Consider the following 18,891-nt stretch of genomic DNA (forward strand, 5'->3'; position numbering starts at 1 on the left):
CCAGAGATTCTGATTCAGTGGGTATGCAGTGAGGCCTGAGCACCTGCATTTCTAACAAGTTCCCAGATGCTGCTGCTGGTCCAGAGACCACACCTTTGAGAACCACTGGGCCAGGGCATCAACCTATACCAGATGCCCTCCCAAGTTCCCTGCCAAACCTTACCAAGTTAATGAGTCTTAACTGAGTCTTAACTGATTTTTTGGTAATTTACTTTAGGGATAAATGTGCACCAATTTGTAAAAGGCAGGAGCTTGTCAACATTTCTGTAAATCAGTCAGAGTACCTTCTCCCTCCTGCCTTTTGGCCATTTCTCTGAAATCAACCCATATTCCAGCAAAATGGACTGGAGGTGAAAATTAAAGCAATCAATTTTGCTATGAAGAGCAGCTCTGGCAAATACAGAGATGAAAAGATGGAAAAAATTATCTGTGAATTTTTATCTATGCTCTCCCTCTCCCAGGTAAAGAGAGTTGCTGATAAAAACAGCAACCTCACCAAAGTCCACTCACACACCAGGGCAAGGGACTGACAAGGAGGCCCATTTGTTTCTGGCTCCGTGCTTGCCTCACCGCAATCTGACACACCCCCGGGTGTGGCCAGGTGCTCATCTAAGGCAGGTGGCATCACTTTGGTGATGACAAAATGACTACAGTATTCCCATTTCCGGGGCCTTCTACACTGAAAGCCCAGAGTCAAAACTTACATTTTCTAATGTTCCCAAGTCTGGTTTGTGCCATGTTTCAATTTTAATGAAGAAATCATCTTTCATATATTCATTCTGCAGAAAACACAACAGCAAAATGATAGTGATCTTTCACTGGTTCTTGGGGCTCATGTCTGCAGGAGCTTTCCCCAGCACAAGTATCCATGCTTTGACTCTATAGGAAGACTGACATAGGAACACTGATCCTCAAGTGACAAAGAACCATGAGCTGCCTACTTTTACAGACTTGTCAGGCAAACCAATTGCTGCATGCTTTTAAATAATGTAAACAACCCTGCTTGTCATGCAGCACACAGGGCTAATATTAAAGAAGCTGTGAGGTTTGGCGAGTGAATCTGGCATTCAAAGGAAGTAGCAGAAGCAAAATAAAGTGAATAGGGAGATTTTTGAGGCAAGGCTGGAAAGAGCCCCTTAACAACGGAGCACGAGGTGGAGAGTGAGCTGGTGCCAGGGGCACCGAGGAGGAGCCGTGCAGCAGTGGGCAGTTTTAAGAAAAAAGCAAGAAACAGTTGAAAATATTACTATGTAAAGCAAAGTTTAAAGATGAAGAGTATGTGACACAAAAATAGTTTTACTCACCGTTACAACTGAGGCATAATGAACAGGTAGGCGACAAAAGGGAGAAAATGTCAGAATATTAATCGGAGCCAAAATAGTCTGTCACAATATTTAATGTCACAAAGATTAAACTACCTGCCAACACAGAACATTTGGTTTATATCTGCAAAACACAACTTCTAAACAGTGATACTATAGGATACTTTAGATTGTGGAATCAATAATCTAATTTTAAAACAATGGTAAAAGAATAATGTCACAAAAGCAAAACATCATTTATAAGGCGAGCTTAGCAAACAAGAGGAAACGTGCAAGGAGTCTGTGCGTCACAGCCCCCTCTACTGTGCGGCAATACAAGTAAAGTACTGCTGAAACCACAGCAAATGACACTGTGCATGAGAATGACCTTTCTTTAAGGTTTCTGTATTCCTTTTATTTGCTCCCCGTGGAGCCTGCTTGGTCAATGGAGGACCTCAAGGTGCCTGTCATCTGGGAATGAACACGTGTCCCTCACTAGGGCCTGCGGGCGGGAGCCAGCGCAGCTGCTTCTCTGCCACAGTGAGTGCAGTGACTCCCCGAGAACCCAAAGAAGGCCTTGCTTCCTGTCACCCTTCTCTAAGGCGCGGGCACCGCAGTCCCTTTCCTCATTAGCCACAGGGTAGAAGGGTGAAACGGTTTCTGGGAACCAGACTTACTTGTTCTACAGTAGGGGTATGCGTTCCAGGCTTTCTCATGAAACACCAAGGAGCCCTCGGGAGCAATCATCCTCACGAATGCAGGGACTTTGCTTTGAGGAGAGAAATACTGGATATATTTTCAACAGCACCATTAATTCTTTGTTGGCTGCTATCAGACTGCTTCAAAGAGTACTCAAATACAAAATTATTGTAAAAACAATGAAATGATTAAGAATGTGTTTAACCAAACAGAGGGTTGTTTTTTAAAATAGAAGCAATTCTTTCTTATGGCTTTTGCCCTACTCCCCTAATATGAGATCTAAGGGTTAACTGAAGCTATTCAACCTGCACATAATACAACACAGAAGTTCTCTCCTGCAGTTTAGACTACACCACATTGTTTCTTAATGCAGTACATAGTCGCCAAAGATGACGACTCTGAATAAAAGTCCTTTAATACATTTTACAGAATAAACTTAAAGAAAATGAAAATGTGAAGGATCCATGTAGAGAGTAAGATATTCAGATATGTTCAAGTATAAAATTTTGTAGACTTGGGAAATGAATGTTAATTGCTGCCTCAAGTATGGTCAGAGTAGACTGGTTAAGTATGTAATTAATACATGATAAGTTTCTGCAAATTCATGAGATAATCAGGAAAGATTCCAACAGACAAATGGGCAAAGGACATCCACAGACATACCACAAACAGAAAACACAACTGGTTAACAAACAGGGAAAATCAGTTTTATCAGTCTTCAAAGCAGTGCAAATGAAATGACCATTTTACTGATTGGTACCTATGGTACAGAAAGCAGTTTTACATGCACAGGCTTTCCACAGGTTGGATTCAAATCCCAACATCACCACTTAGAAGCTGTGTGACCTGGGGCATATTACTTGGCGCTCTTAACTTCCTCCTGTGTTGAACGGAGTTCATACTATCTACTCTGCAGGGTTATTGAGAGGATTCCATCAGATAGTATCTGTAATGTGTTTAGCAATGGCGCAGTGCAATGAGAGCTCACTAAATGGTGGTTATTGCTTTTTCATTATAACTTGACATGCAGCTGGGTGCTTTCACATGCCTTTCTTCACTTTAATCCCTCAATAACACTATGAGTTAAGCATTAATTCATTATTTCATGTAACCATTTAAGTGGCTGAATAACTGTATGTCAAAATGATATCCTCCAACTTGAAGCCCTGCGTATATTTTTTCCATCAGAGCTGCTTTCTGACAACTTTCAAGCACAACTTAATTTCCTAAACTAAGAGAAAGAACAAACTAAAGATACATGAGACCCAGAGAGGACTGCTAGCCCCATAGTAAGATTGAGCAGTTGACCAAAGATATTCCTATGTTGAATTTTGGAGACTAAGCAAGGTAGATGGAATGAACCCCACACCAGCCAGAGAGCTGCGCAGCTACAGTAGTGTGGACAGTCCTTTCCTTGCCTCTGCTGTACCAAGAACGGTACAGTTTAGGAATTCCCTACAGTTTAACTCACCTGATTTAATATGCATCTTTAAAAATGCCATAACTATTAAATGCCTTGTTTACAGACAGATGAAATAAATGTATTCCAACCAAAAAAAAAAACAAACCAAAAAAGACAGGATACATGAAAATAATATCACATTAAAAGTCAAGGAATCTCTAAGCAGTCCAAATTATTTCTTCCATTGCTAAAAAACTGGAACCAAAACTCCTTTAAATGTAGGAGAGGTCTAATCAGGGTATAACATAATACATATGGGGAATTTTTTATAATACTAGCTACAAGATTACCTGTCATCTGAGAGAATGACAAACAGATTATATCAGTGGTTCACTTGGTCAACTTAGAAAAAGGCAGGAGAAAAATAGCTGTGTACCAGCTCAGAAACATACTCTTAACTATTCTATTTATTCCTATAGTGCCCAATATTCTAAAAACCTTAATATTCATCAAGTTTTAAAATTTGCTGACACAAACAAGAAAATTGGCAGTCAGTTACTGAAGGCCAGCATGAGCCAAATCTGTAAGGAAGTTTTAGTATTTCATCATCTTGCTTCCAAATGCCTATTGTCTTATTTCCAGCATGCTTTTTCTACCATGCGAATTCCAATTCATTTTATGTTTTGACTTAGTTAAAAACAACCAAGCCTTTGAGCTAGTTTTGTTTCAAATTTACTGGTTTTTTACGTTTAACATGAGAACATTAACATACATCTCTCCTCAATGAATCTGACTAAATTCAGGGAAAATGTATAAATGGAGAAAATAAAACTGAATTTCACTTCTACTTTAAAGGAGAGGAATTTTCATTAATGGCAACTTTAATATATTCCTAACAAGGCAGGTCAAGTGTGCCATTCGTACACAACTGAAAGCATATACCTTGTTTTCCACCTCAGTATCACTTAGGAAGTCGCTTTAGTAACATGCAGGAAACTCTGTTTTGGAAGCTTAGAGTCTCAGAAAAGGGACAAATATTAACCAAATTAGCAAAATAGAGCTAGACCTTCAAAAACAAACAAATTAAAAAGGACATTCCTCCTCTTATTCCCCCAAACTAGTCACAAAATGTTGTCCTCTCATGATAAACCAACATTCATGATAGTGCTTACCTCAAGGTAAACACATCTCGGTTTCAGAGTTTAAGAGTTAGCCATACTATGATGTCCAGATGCACAAAGGTACTTTGCCAATACACAGCCCTTCCCCTACCCCATCTCTGAATACAAAATAAGAATACTTAACTTCAGGGTAAAATTCAACTGAAGTGTTTTATCAGTTGTGTTATCAATATTAAGATCTAACCTTAATATACCAATGGTTGTGAACCTGTCTGTTGTGCAGTAAGACAACTTCGTCATAGTTGCAGAAGAAAACAAAGGGCTTATATGATTTAAAAGATACATAATAAATGACCATTGTGTACACTGAACTTCTGATGTAGGAGCTTTTTTAAAAAATCTTGTTCCTGAGATAAATAATACTTGGGAAATCATTTCAAACTGCACTTTTTCCAATGAAATGTTTACATCTTCTGGTAGACAAAACGAACAAAACTGTTCAAAGTTCCATTTTTCCATTCTTCTCCATCCTACTGTGGATAAACATCAAAATGTAGAAAAACACAGGGAAGAATGTGAAGACTACATTAATTGCCATAAATAAAGAATCTTTCATTTTATAATCAACTAAAATATACCTTAAAGACACTGGAGACCTCATTCATTCATTCACTCAAGTATTTACTGCCTGTCCATTTTGCCAGGGACCATGTACATAATGGTGTACAAACAGGGACAATTCTTACCCAGAGCTCACCTTCCAGGGAGGGAAACAGAAAACAGGCCAGCAAACAACAAATGACAATGAAAATTACCTTTCCTGAAGGCTATGAGTTTTAAGGAACATGGCAGGGGGCAAGTGAGTACCTGCGGCAAGGGTGCTCAGAAAGGCCTCCCTGAGGAAGTGACACTACAGTGGCGACTGGAGGGTGCAGAGGGCCAGCTACATGAAGAGACAGCGAACACCAGAGCAGGCAGAGGGACCAGCATGACCAAAGGTCCTAAGATAGCAAAAGATCTGGTCTGCTTGGGCCACTCAGGAGGCCTCCAGCACGGCGAGACTGTAGTGAACAAAGAACAAAGGAATACAAGACAAGGATGATGAGGTGGCAGGGTGCACACAGATCACATGGGGCTCCTCTCACAGGCCTAAGAGTTTGGATTTTATTCTTTGTATGATGGGAAGCGACTGAAGGCTCTAAGGAGGGGAATGACACAACGTGATTTAAGTTTTAATATCATTCTGGCTTTGTGTGGAAAATTAAATGGAGTGGGCAAGAATGGACGGCAGCAAAAGTTAACTAAAAATGGATTAAAGAGCTAAATGAAAGAGCTGAACGCATAAAATTCTTAGAAAAAAACATAAATTGAATGTCAAAATTAGAAGCTTTTTAAGCCTCAAAGGATATAAGAAAATGAAAAGACAACTCACAAATGGGGGAAAAATACTGCAAATCATGTATCTGATAGGAGACTAGTATCTGGAATATACGAAGAACTCTTACAATAAAAAACCAACCCAATTTTAAAATGGGTAAAAGATTTGAACAGATATTTCTCCAAAGATCTACAAATGATCAATAAGCATATGAGAAGATGCTCAACATCATTAATCAGCAGGGAAATGCAAATCAAAACTACAATGAGATACTACCTCATGCCCATTAGTATGGCTGCCATTAAAAAAAAAAAATTCCAAAAATAACAAGCGTTGGCAGTGATGTGGAGAAAATGGAGCCTTCATACACTGTTGTTGGGAATGTAAGATGGTACAATTACTTTGGAAAACTGTCTGGCACTTCTTCAAAAAGTGAGGAGTTACCGTATGCAATTCCAATTGTAGGTACGTGTACATGTGTATGTACATACCCAAGAGAAATGAAAACATATGTTCACAGAGAAACTTGTATACAAATGTTCATAGCAGCATTATTTATAACAGTCAAAAGAATGAACAGCAAGAGATGAATGCAGGGAGGCAACCGGAGAAATCTGAGAGACATGGAGCTTGCATTAACGCAATGGTGCTAGAGATGGAAGAAAGGGAGAGATTTAAGGGGGAAAAAATTAAAAACTGACTTAAAATTCCCCAATTTGTGGGAAAGGAATAAAATAGCCAGACACAAATTGAATAACTTCTGGAAGGTATAACAAGACTCTAAAATTCAAGAGAATTATAAAAAACAAAAGGAGAAAGAAGTATTTTTCACAGAATAAAAGGAAATTAGGAATGAGAAATGAAATATAACATAAAGAAGAAACTACATTGGAAAATGTCTGACATTCTTCTGAAATAGGATCACTCCTGATGTAGAAAACTTTGAACTATGCAAATCTTAAGACTCAGGCCTATATACAGAGAAAAAAGTTATGTGTTGACAGCTAATTCTCAACTGAAGAACGAATTACTCTATTTGGCTGATATTTATTAATTTCTTACTTACTATACTTACTCAGTGATGCTCATATCTCTGTGAAACATCATATGTAATCAACCTTTGCATTCTCAGATGATTTAAACTTCTCATTTTTAAACACGAACATAACTTAAGTTCCTGGCAAATGACTCTTGTTGCTTACAAAAATGAGCTCTTAACTTGAACCACATGAAACTTTTAAACAATGATTTTCAATAAAACCTCTGCTTCAACCTTTGAGGAATGAGGCCATTTTGGAGCTGGTAAAGCTTTATGAATTCTCCATCATCCAGGACTGAATGAAGTTGGCTAGATTATAATGCTTATGGGGAATAAAAAAACAGTAATGCTGATTTTCCCCAAGAAGGAAGAGAAAACAATAGCAAAAGGATTGGTCAATGTGTCTGTATGATGTCTCAGGACAGCTGCAAGTTTTTCTCTGAAATACCATCTTAAAAGCTGCACCACATTTCCTTGACCAGCTTCAGAATTCTTCAACCAATAAATTCTGTCTCCCCTCCCCACCATCCACTATTAAGTGTATATTAAACAACCTTAGGAAACGTCCTCAAACTTTTTTGGCAAACGGGGTACACAACAAGACAAATATGTATGCGTACAGAAATACCTGATTACGTGTCAAATGGAGAAGTGACAAAAAGTGATGGTTTTAGGGAAGAAAGATCAATATGAATGAAAGTAGTCAAGGAATGCACGGGACAGATCTGAGCTGTGCTCAGGACACCAAGCAGGTTATGAGCAACCTGACAGAGGCGGAACAGGTCACTTCTACAGGACAATAAAGAGACGGGCTTGCTTAGAGCCAAGGGTTTTTTACTTTGGACAGAGTTATAACAATTGGAGATACATGGGTAATCTTGAGTAAGTACCTTGTTAAGTTCAACTTTATTTTGGATAAAGACTGGAGACTTTAAAGACTTAGGAGAAAATGGGGTGCGGTGAAATCCATGGTCTTGGAAGAAATTTCTCTGTAAACTCTTTTGGAGTTCACTTTAGGAAATGGAAAATTTCCTCCCACAGGGCTCAGCAGTAAAGAGAGCGATAGAGGAGCCACAATGCCTCCTGGGTTCCTGGGCTATCTCTGCTACCAAACAGCAGTGACGTATCAGCCAGCTACTGAAATCTTAGTCACTGGACCTAGTTTCCTCACTAGCAAAGGTTGACATGGAGAATGAATGAGCTCCCACCTAGAGCACTTACAGTGACCAGTACACAGGAAGTACTAGATCCTCTGCTTAGAATCACAATGGGTTAACACTCACTATAAGTTATCAAAGGAAATGGAAAGAATATCATCCCATAAGAGGACTATTACCTGAGACTCAGGGAAACCAGACATTTGAAATGTCCCTTGTGATGATCACTAAATTTTGTATTTATTTTATTTTTATGTAGGAAAAATATACTACTCCTCAACCTCTACTGTAAGGCTGGTAGCCCTGAGAACTCCTTCTTTAATGTAGCATGTTACGGATGTATTAAATTTTGAATTTTTTAATACTTCACCAAGATTGTTTCTCAATCTTCTGGCTGAGATTAAGTGTGTATATCTTACCATGAAGTGTTTTTTGCTGAAATGGGAAAGCATACTGACCAGGGAATTCAGAGACCTCGATAACACTGGGTAAAGCAGACCTCAGAATTCAAGTGTACCAAATGTAAAGTAAGGTGCTGGCAGCCTCAGCCAACCAACTTACCCAGCAAGGTTTGCCAAGTTTGCAAGCCTATCTATCGATGCTATACAGTGACAGTGCACAGAGCACTATAGGCTTCCCAATGGAATAAATCCTGGAAAAGGGAACATATATTTCTGGACACAAATTTAACTTCCTCAGGGAGAGAGCTCTAAAACTCTAGGGACTGTGGGTATGTCTTCAGCATGCTGAACGGACGCCCTTGCAGGACACTGAAGTCTGATGGGGCTGTACCACCAGCCCTGGGCCATGACTGTGGTCTTTCCTCCACAGGAAGGCCTGAGCACTTGCTGCTAAACGATTCTTTACCCTTCCATAACAGTTATCCTGGGGCTACTGTGCTTTCAGTATGACACTGATAACTTTGAGTGTTGACGTGTGATTGCCCTTGAGTGTGGACGTGTGATTGCCCTTGCTCCATGACCTCCCCCACAGGACCACAGTGACAGTGGGTCCCTGTTTTGTCTTTATTAACGGACAGCTTTTTTATTGTTTTTCATTACCACCAGAGTGGCTATTATCTGCCACACTGTCTGAGATCCATTACTGCCACCTTTCCTTCTTTCCTTTCCTGTCTCATGCCTCTCCAGGCTTCCATCCAGAACTGCCATCTCGGTGTGACAAGGCCAGCCTTCTATGAGCATCAAATAGTCCTCACCATCTGATCAGACCCCATCTCACCCTTCTCATGGGGCACCTGTGCTCATCAGCGCAGGCCCTTGAGACTGTGACTTGTGACCAAAAGAGCATGGGATTAGAAATCAGAGAATCCAGGCTCAGTCTCCATCCCACCACTTACTAGCTGTGTGACTTCGAGTAAATATGAAACTTAGTGTCTTCTTATGTATAATGTGTATACTGCCCATGTCTCAGGACTGCAATGAGGACTAAAGGAGTGCATGAAAGGGTGAAACCAAAGGGTACTGTGGAATGATTTCAGCTCCTTCAAGGAATGAAGAAGCAGCTCCAGAAGCCATACTGTGCTGGGAGGCTGGCCTCCAGAGCCAAGGTTTTCTTTTATTTAATCGCCTGAAAGGAATTCCGAACCTCATCCCAATAATCCCTCCAGAATAATAATATCTCTTGCACTAACCATATTTATACAGCCCTCTTGAACTTAACAGATCCATTATGTATGGCTGGAGTGTCACCTAAATCAGATATTTCAAAATTAATATTTATCATTCTTTACTTTCTCATTAAACAAAAATACAGAAGAGTAAAATAAATTTAAATCACCCATAACTCCACCACCAAGGGAAAAACATTCTTGACATTTTAATGAATCTCTTTCTAGGCGTTTTTCTGATTAATTTTTAAAATTATATACAACATATTATTTATGTCCAAATTTAGCAACTGGTCTTTTCCATGTAATAATGTATCAAACATTTTCTCAATATTCCAACTCTTAGTTTTCAAACAAAGGATATTTTGAATCTATTTCAAGTTTATATGGACATCATAGACCAAAAAAAATTTTATATATCAAATTTTTTGGTTTATTTTAGATGCTCCAGAGAGTCAGAGAGTTGAATGTTTATAATAAAGGGAGTTTTTATATATTGGTAAAATTCAATTAATGAGTAAATGTAAAATGCTAGAAAAGTAAGCTGAGTAAGCTGAGTAAACATAAGTAAATTCAATACTACAAATATTATATAGGTTATACCATCTAGAATGCTAAAATTCTCTCAAATGGCACATTTTTAGATATGCTTAAGGTGCTAACAAATTAACAGAAACCATGAATAACACAGTCTTTATGGATAATTGATTAATCAAAGTTATTGCCTTCATTCAAACCTGCATCAGAAACAAAGAAATGCTGTGTTCTAAGCGAAAATAAAAGTAAAATTTAAGGTTCTACAAAGTGATGACCCACTTCATATTCATGTGTCATTATAAATGAAGCAATAGCCCCAAACTGAGAAAACATGAAAAATACTAATCATCACAGCTTATCTGCAACTTTAAAAAGCTCTATAAAACCCTGGCATTAATCAACATGAAGAGAAGAAAGCCAAGAGCACAGCAGATTCCCTCTTCCTTTTATAAACTGGGGGCACTACTGACAAAAAAAGACTCTTAAAAACCATTACTGATCTTTCTCCCTTGGATAAATATTGGTATGCATTTTCTATTTTAAAATATTTATGCCAAAGACAGAGATTAGACTACCAAACTTAGGAGAATGTGCAAAAGAACTTCTGCAAACAAAAGAGATAAAAACAATGAACAAAGGATTTGAAGGGTCAAGTCACACAGGAAGTTCAAAAGGCCAAATTAATATGAAAAGACATTCAATTTCACTAATAAAGAAATGCAAATTTAAACAAGGGGCTATTTTTTGTGTATCAAATTGGCAAAAATTAAAAAGATAGAAAAATATGGGAAAACGAATGTTCTCAAACTCTTGGAAGGCAATTTGGCAATAATATCAAAATTTTAAAAGAGCATGGACTTCCAGCAATCCTACTGTAATGAATTTCTCCTAGAGAAATAGTAACCTAAGGCATAAAGACTTACAGAAATACTATCTGTAACAGACAAAAAGGAAAATACCTAAAACGCCTAAATCAACTTACCATTTAAAGAATGGTTAAGTAAACTATGCTTATGTCCACATCAAGAAATTTTACTCAGCTTTAAAAAGAATGGAAAGGGCATTAAATAATAACAACATGAAAGGATGCTCGTGATATATCACTGCATGAAAATTAATGCAAAGTGCATAGCCATATGTATGGTATGATCCCATTTGCTGTGGGAAACAATAAATGATACAAGTGACATATTTCTATTTTTTTAAAAACTTATTTGAATATGTATACAAAATGATCTGTAAGCATAAACTCTAGGCTGTTTCTAGTTTCTCTCTGGAGTTAGGGGTATGTGATGACGTGAGATGGGGACTAAGTTTTTAATTTATAATCTTCTGTTTGAATTTTTTAATAAGCAGACAGACCACTTAATAATTTAAAAATAACTAATAAAGGGGGAGAAACACTCTCAAAAAATTAAAATGCAACATATTAGCACGATGAAAAAAAAATTTTAGGGGGGGTCACATTAAAATTTTTTTAAAGCACCTCATCACATCTACTAGTGAGTTAGGTAGTTAACTACTGAATAAGTAGGCTGGGTAGTTAAAGCGTGATTGTTTAATATGATGACTAAGCACCAAATGTGAACACCCTGCTTACCTCTTCAGGTGATAAATTTTGTGTGTATACTGTCCCTTTTCTCCATCTTTTTCATAAGGTTCATTCTTTAAGACTTCAATTCCTTCTCCACCACCAGTCTCATTCTTACTGGCTTCTGCAACAGAGTAAAGCTGCCCAACCTGATACTGAAATATCAAAGAGTACAGAATTTCAATAAGTCAGCATAAATGCAGAAACTTCCTGTGCTAAAATCTTATTGTAGATATAGAAAAGCACATCCAAACCATTTAGCACATATGTTCTATATGAAAACATGACTCAAATCATAAATCAATATGTTTAGAGAGACAAACACCAGATGATCATACAGCTTCAAGAAACTGTAATATTTTACAAGATTTCCATTATTTAAGGAAACTGTTGGTTATAAATATTCTGGTGCTTTAACATATACTACCCACTTATCAAGACATCTTGACACTTGTTTCAGTTTTTTGAATAATAAATACACATTTCTATTTTCCAAAGCATTTTCATATCTATTATACCTCACTTAGTTTCACAAACTTCTAAAGAAGGTATGGAAGGAACATAATTGTTACTTGGCCAAATAAGAAAGCTGAGCAATCAGAATACCATTCTCAATAATGAGGAGGGATATAGAGTGTAACAATAAAAGCCTGCAAGTACAAAGAACCATTACAGTCTAAATTTTAGTAGACCTCTGGGGTGTTCTTTTCCATGCTTATGTATAGGACATGGCTGATTTGGCCCTTGCCCACCTAAACAGAAACAGTACTGGGTATCCAGGGTGAGAACAGTTAATTGTGAAGTTCTCCAGTAAACAGAAACTGTTTTTAAAGTATTTATAAATATCTAAGTATTACCATAAAAGGCAAGAAATTGATGATAGTGGTTTCTATTTCATTTTAAAGTGAATGAGAATTCTCAGTGGCCTTCACCAATCCCTGTGGGTGGGCAGTATTGTTCTATGCCAATCTGGAGTTTCTAATAGTTCCAACAAATGATAAAAAGCAAAGTTCTTGTGTTCTAATTTGTTCTAGTGACTCAATCATGGCATTATCTCCAGTCTCTACAAATTTGGCTAAATTTCTTCCTTCCAATGAAGACAGCCTGAAGAAAGGTTTTTGTCTTTTTTAAGCATATTTTCAAAGAATAGCTACCTCTCAAAAGTAATAATTCAAAACTAACAATTTATTTGAGGAATAAAAAAACAGGGGTGGTTGTAAGCTCAGTAAATATTCATATCTAAAAAGCCCATGGGAATATGATGCTATCTTGCAGGTTAATTTACTTATACACACACACACACACACACACACTCAATTTGGAAAGGTTTCTTAAAGGTATCAAAAAAGTTTTTGTAGAGATTTTAGACTGCAGAAAGGGCTGTCTTTTTTCTTTTGGTTTTCACGATACAACACCAGGGTTAGACCAGTAATGCTACAATCCTTACGTCCTTCAAAATATACTTCTCAACACTGTGATATTTTGAAAACATGATTAAAATGCCTCTAAGCCAGAGGGTAAATTTGATCTTGGTCAGGAACAGAGTAACAAAAACTTACACAGAAACAACAACAGTATCCAAAAATATGATATTAATGGACTGATATTTCGCCACATGCTACTAGGCTTTCATTCTCATTTTTAAGAATAACTTAAAGACAAGAGGCATGTTATTAAGTCCAAATATAACAAAAAGCTGAGATTATTCTGGGTGACAATACCAAGACTCAGAAAGTAGCTGAAACCAAAAGAAAAATTTAACAGAAACAAATGTCAATTTCCACATTCAAGTTCAAACAATTGTACAAGTAAAGAATAGGGGTGCCTGGTTTGTCTCGAGTGTTCTAATTCACTTTAATACAGAAACCTCAGGCGCTACTGAGGTACATGCGGCTATGTTCAAGTCTACATGAAACAGTGACAGACAGCTACTCCTTTTCAGTTCCTGCATTTTATTTTTGTTCTGTCTGCCTTCTGTCAGCTGTCACATCTTAGGTTATCAGTTTGTTTTGTCCCACTTCCAATTCACTGCTTCTAATCGAGTGTCAGCTCTAGGAGAACCAGATAACCTAGGAGTGCAAGCTCTGAGCAAGTTATAGAAGGACCCAAAGGCCTTTATGGGTTTTCCTACACGTATCTTGATTTCTCAGAAGCCATCTCTGCTTTTATCCTCATTCCTGCCTATACTACAGAGAGCTACAACTGCAGAACATGCAAGTTCTGAATAGGTGATGCATTTCTGTACCATGCAGATCAAGGGAGACAATGATCTCTCACGGATCTGTGGTCAGACTGTGTTGGGAACACTTTTTCAGTTGAGAGTAACAACTACAGCACGTGCAGTGAGCGGTGAGACGAACTGGTGAGAAAGTCTGGAGATCACATTATATTAGGCCAAATGAATGTGCTGGGAATGTTTAACCTTGTGACCTCACGTAGAGAAGATGGAACAAAAGGGCCAAGAGGAGGAGAGAGAATTGCCAAAAAATACCCTGAAAGGTCACCATGTGCAAGACAGAACAGGCTTACTTCACTTTGCTCAAGTGGAAGGAACTGTAAACAGCAGGCAAACTTTATAGGAAAGCAGATTTTGGTTTAAAGTAACGACAAATGTTTAAAATATGCAACAGTAAAGTAGGCTGCTTCTCCAAGCAGCAAGTGACTTAACCCTAAAGTGCCTAAATTGAGGCTGGAACCTTCTTTCTCTGGGATACTGTAGACAGAATTCCTGCACCGGACAGGAAGTTAATCTACATTCTGAGACCCTTCCAAAACAAGGCAGTGTTAACAAAAATTCATTTACAATTAATTATCTCTAACACATCATAATTCACTGTGTCACATAAACTGCAAAGTAAAGGTAAATGAATACGATGAAAATATGTCTTTAGATTAGCGTATCGAAATAAACTATGCAAGCAAGACTTACCTCCTGAACCGAACATGGCAAAACCACACGGCTAAAAAGACAAAAGGATAGCAAATATGTTACACATGAAATAGTTGGCTTTAAAACACAGATCTCCACGATTAAAGAGTTTTCGCTTTAAATCCAATGATAGCTTAGTACAAGATGTTGTTTATGGAAGAGGGTCTTTGCAATGACTACAGCTCTAAATAAGAGTTTTTAAATGGGGGAAATAAAACTACCCATTCCTGGCTCTCAACAATCACTTGCATTTAGCATCCTCATTATACCAGGACCCCAAAAACGCAGTTGTAGAGATTCTTGTGAGGAGTAAAGGAACAAGAGAAAACTCATCACTGAACATTGCAGGGTACAGGATATATTATTTGTAGACTGCCTGGTCAGGTTGCCCTTGTGAAACTTTTAGTATGGTTTCATTCTCCATCTATATATTATGCATTTTGTTTTTATGATCTTTCTCCCAGAATGCATGTCTTGAATCTCACGAATGAATGCCTCCAAAAATTGTTCCCCACTACCCAATTATTCCTCAATTTTATTGAGAAAAACAAGTAAAAGGTCCTTTAGACTTAGTAAGAAAAAACTTTACCATGGAAAATACATTGAACTTTATAAATATAACCCCTTTCCAATATAAGGTTTCTGTGTTTGATCTTGTCCAAGAGTTTGTTACTGTACATACAAAAGGACTAGTATAGAGGCATAATGCTCCTAAAGATGAATTCGAAAAAAGAAGTCTATGATGAATTATTTTATATATCAGGATATTGCATTTTATCTCCAGATTTTTACAGGGAAGTACCCTCACACTTATTTCCACAATAAGCTCTGAAAACCAAGGCCATCCCTGAATATCAAACGTCTCATGATAATAGCTGGTGTCCAAGATAGCAACTTTTTTTTTTTGGCCTGGTCATTCTCAGACTTCTCCCTCCTAACCATCAAGCTACCACAGCAGTGCCATTTAAAATCTTATTTTAACTCTTCCTACTGTGAGGAGAGAAAAAAAAATATCATGGCATTCACCTCAATTTTCATTTTACAGAAAATTCCCAGTAGCTTTCCTCATTCCAACTTCTCTTCAGCTCACTTTTCACCTATTTCTCTCTCCTTAGTCTCCTCAAACAACGATGCTTGAAAGCCCACATCACCTTAATCTCCAACACGTGTAAAACACGTCTCCTGTTACTCCCTCCTCCTTGACTACTGGGGGTCACTCATCACTCTGTCTTTCTGATAATGGTCATCTAAAGACAACGAACATTCTCAAAGTCACAATGGTTACTAATTTTTATTCTCATCAAGAATAAACTTGTTATACAAAATCCTTCCACACCTAATCATTTTAGCTGTCTCCTCAGGGTACACACTAACTTGCTGTCTCAGTAACAGAAAATGAACTAGGGTGGAGGCAGGGGGAAGACTATGATACAGGCTGGGAGCATATTTTGGGAGGTACAGACAAAGATACAGTTTGGGAGCATATTTTCAGGGTCTGGAATACAATGGTAAGAAATCTATTAAATTTATTCGACAACAAGGAATCCTGGAAGGTTGTTCCAAAAGGTAAGTGACGTAGCTACAGCTAACCTGAAGACGTCATCTGTAGGTGGTTAAAAACATTGAGAAGCAGGAAGGTGGGGAAAAGCCATCTTTTGGGAGGCAGGGCAAGGATGTACAAAGGTCCAAATGAGGTTGCTGGGATGCAGAGGAAATGGAAGGAAAGAATAGAAAGGAAACAGTTAAAGACTTCCCTAAAGTTTCACAAAACTAAAGAATCACTGCTGAGTAATTTTAACAACTACTCACTAGTAGGAAGATCCCTATTTTTATATACTAACACTTTCAGGGAAACTTACTTCACAAAGTGAAAATGACTGATAAAGACATTGTGAATGAATGATGAGTCAAGTAACTTCTTCAAGATTTGCTTAAGAAAAAGTAAAAGAGAAAAGAAACAGGCTTTGATTTTGTATTATTATTCTAAAAGCAGTATTCAACTTTTAGAGCAATTTGAAATTTTTCAAACTTCTCTGAAAATCCTTCTAAAATAATTTTCCAGATCGAACTACAAATAGTTCTTTAAAACCAGGACTTCTACACTAATGGCAATTTCATCTATTGCTTAAGCAACAACCTGAGAAAGGTATTTCTAACCTTTTAATTCATGTCAAAAATAGATGGCATTTTTTAAGACAACAAACATTTGCCAAAGTATATTACAGTTTACCAACATCTTCACAAAGGAATGACCTATTCATTGCTCCTGACCAAATACAATTTTAGAAAGTTGACGTGTGAGTAGGAAGAATCATTTTTTTTTTAGACAACACTGAGTTCTTACAGTGTGCTAGATAGATGCTGTGTGGGATACCGGTAGTACTTAAATAAAGTAAGAAACAGCCTCTGACCTCAAAAAGTCTAGGAGGAAAATGGGAATTCCCTAGTGGCCCAGTGGTTAGGATTCCGTGCTTTTACTCCCAAGGGCCCAGGTTCAATCCCTGGTTGGGGAACTAAGATCCCACAAGCCACGCCTCAGCCAAAAAAAAAAAAAAAGTCTAGGAGGAAAAAAAAGTCTAGGGGAGACATACATGAGTGAACATCAAGAAATGTAATTGTATAACTCCTCGAGAAAAAATATTACACCTTGAACACATTTCAACACTTGTTACCTTGGTACATTAAAATTTTTGTAAAGAAAGTAATGATTCACAAAAAGCGCAGCATGCAAATTCCCAATGAGAATTTCTTTCCATGATTTAGCCTGATACTACTCACATAACTGTCAAAGGGATCTACTGAACGCTTAATTCACATTTTAGGAGGGAGGAAATAACTAAGAAAAATGACTAGATCTATGACCTAAAATCAGTTCTGCAATGCACTTGCTATGTGACTTGGGCCAAGTCAATTTCCTCCTGTCTTATTTCCTCCAGAAGTCTTAATACCTGCCACTTATCAGTTACAAAAACTTCAGAGTAATAAATGAGATAACACTTGCATGATACATTGTAAAAACGACTTGGATGAAAAATTTTATAAATCCAAAGTTCAATACTATAAGCTTTAACTGAAAATGTGTCTTTTCTCAGGATCCCTGTCACTGAATAAAGTTATAATTTTTCATTAATTTATTTAACAAATATTTATTGAACACTTACTATGTGCTGGAGACTATTCTAAGAGCTGAGGATGTGAGAGTGAGCAAAACAGATTCGTGGAGTTTACATGCAGTGAGAGAACACATCCAGTAAGATAGAAAAAATAATTATTGTGTTGCATGTTAGTGGTGATAACTGCTAATGGAGAACAATAAAGCAGGGAAGGCAAACACCAAATTGGGGGTGGGGGGAGTTGCAATTAGATCTTCAGAGAGGGATTCCCTAAGGTGATATTTAAGCAAAGACCTGAAAGGAGGTGAGTTAGTGAGATGAGGGAAGAGCTCTTCATGCAGAGGGAACAGCAAGCAGAAAGGCCCTGAACTGAACTTTCCCTGGAGTAGTGGAGGAACAGCAAGAAAACTCGTGAGCTTGGAATGGGCAAGGGAAGGGCAGTAACTGAAATCACAGCACAAAATAGTGTTAAGACCTCCTAGGCTATAGTAAAGGCATTGGCTTTTATTCTCAGTGAGATGTGAGATAAGGAGTCTAAAGGATTTTAGGCAGAGAAGCGACAGGAGTGACTTTTTAAAAAGAAGTTTGAGAACTAACACTAAAAATAAGCTGTCCGGAGTTAGCTAAATTAAGCCAAAAATTTTAAGAGTTTAAAATCAAAAGAGCATTTGAAAAACCCAAGAACGGGCCACACTCGAAATCCCTAGTTGCCCAAGAGATGCTGACAACACGAACCAGCTGTGACAGCTGAACATTCCCTACCAACCAGATTTCCTGTGATATTCACAATCCCTGCCGGTAGGAAATGCCGTAACTTTTCAACAAAACCACTTCGCCGGTCTGATGCACCTGGAAACCCTTTTATATGACCAACCACATGTTAACGCCTCATCTAAACCCCGGGAAGTACACGGAGCCCAGAGTGTCACCCCATCTTAAAGATGTAGAAACTGAGACTCAGAGCAGAAAGATGGCTCTCCCGTGAAGGGAGAGCTTC

At 37.8% G+C, this 18,891-nt stretch overlaps 1 protein-coding gene and 1 non-coding gene across 3 annotated transcripts in view; both read right to left on the bottom strand.

Moving 5' to 3' along the window:
* PITPNB (phosphatidylinositol transfer protein beta) overlaps positions 1 to 18,891 on the bottom strand; it is a 61,673-nt gene that overhangs the window by 42,089 nt on the left and 693 nt on the right. For both annotated transcript variants that reach the window (XM_057526638.1, XM_057526639.1), the window contains exons 2-6: positions 14,782 to 14,812; positions 11,862 to 12,007; positions 1,979 to 2,070; positions 1,305 to 1,312; positions 705 to 779 (exon numbers count right to left, since the gene is read on the bottom strand). In XM_057526638.1, the coding sequence (XP_057382621.1) occupies positions 705 to 779; positions 1,305 to 1,312; positions 1,979 to 2,070; positions 11,862 to 12,007; positions 14,782 to 14,812 (352 nt within the window). The remainder of the gene's footprint in view (positions 1 to 704; positions 780 to 1,304; positions 1,313 to 1,978; positions 2,071 to 11,861; positions 12,008 to 14,781; positions 14,813 to 18,891) is intronic.
* Positions 8,349 to 8,470, bottom strand: LOC114236378 (small nucleolar RNA U109). Its single transcript, XR_003622357.1, has one exon. It is a non-coding gene; the product is annotated as a small nucleolar RNA U109 (small nucleolar RNA).

Source organism: Balaenoptera acutorostrata, chromosome 13, assembly GCF_949987535.1.
Source record: "Balaenoptera acutorostrata chromosome 13, mBalAcu1.1, whole genome shotgun sequence".
Classification (NCBI taxonomy): Eukaryota; Metazoa; Chordata; class Mammalia; order Artiodactyla; family Balaenopteridae; genus Balaenoptera; species Balaenoptera acutorostrata.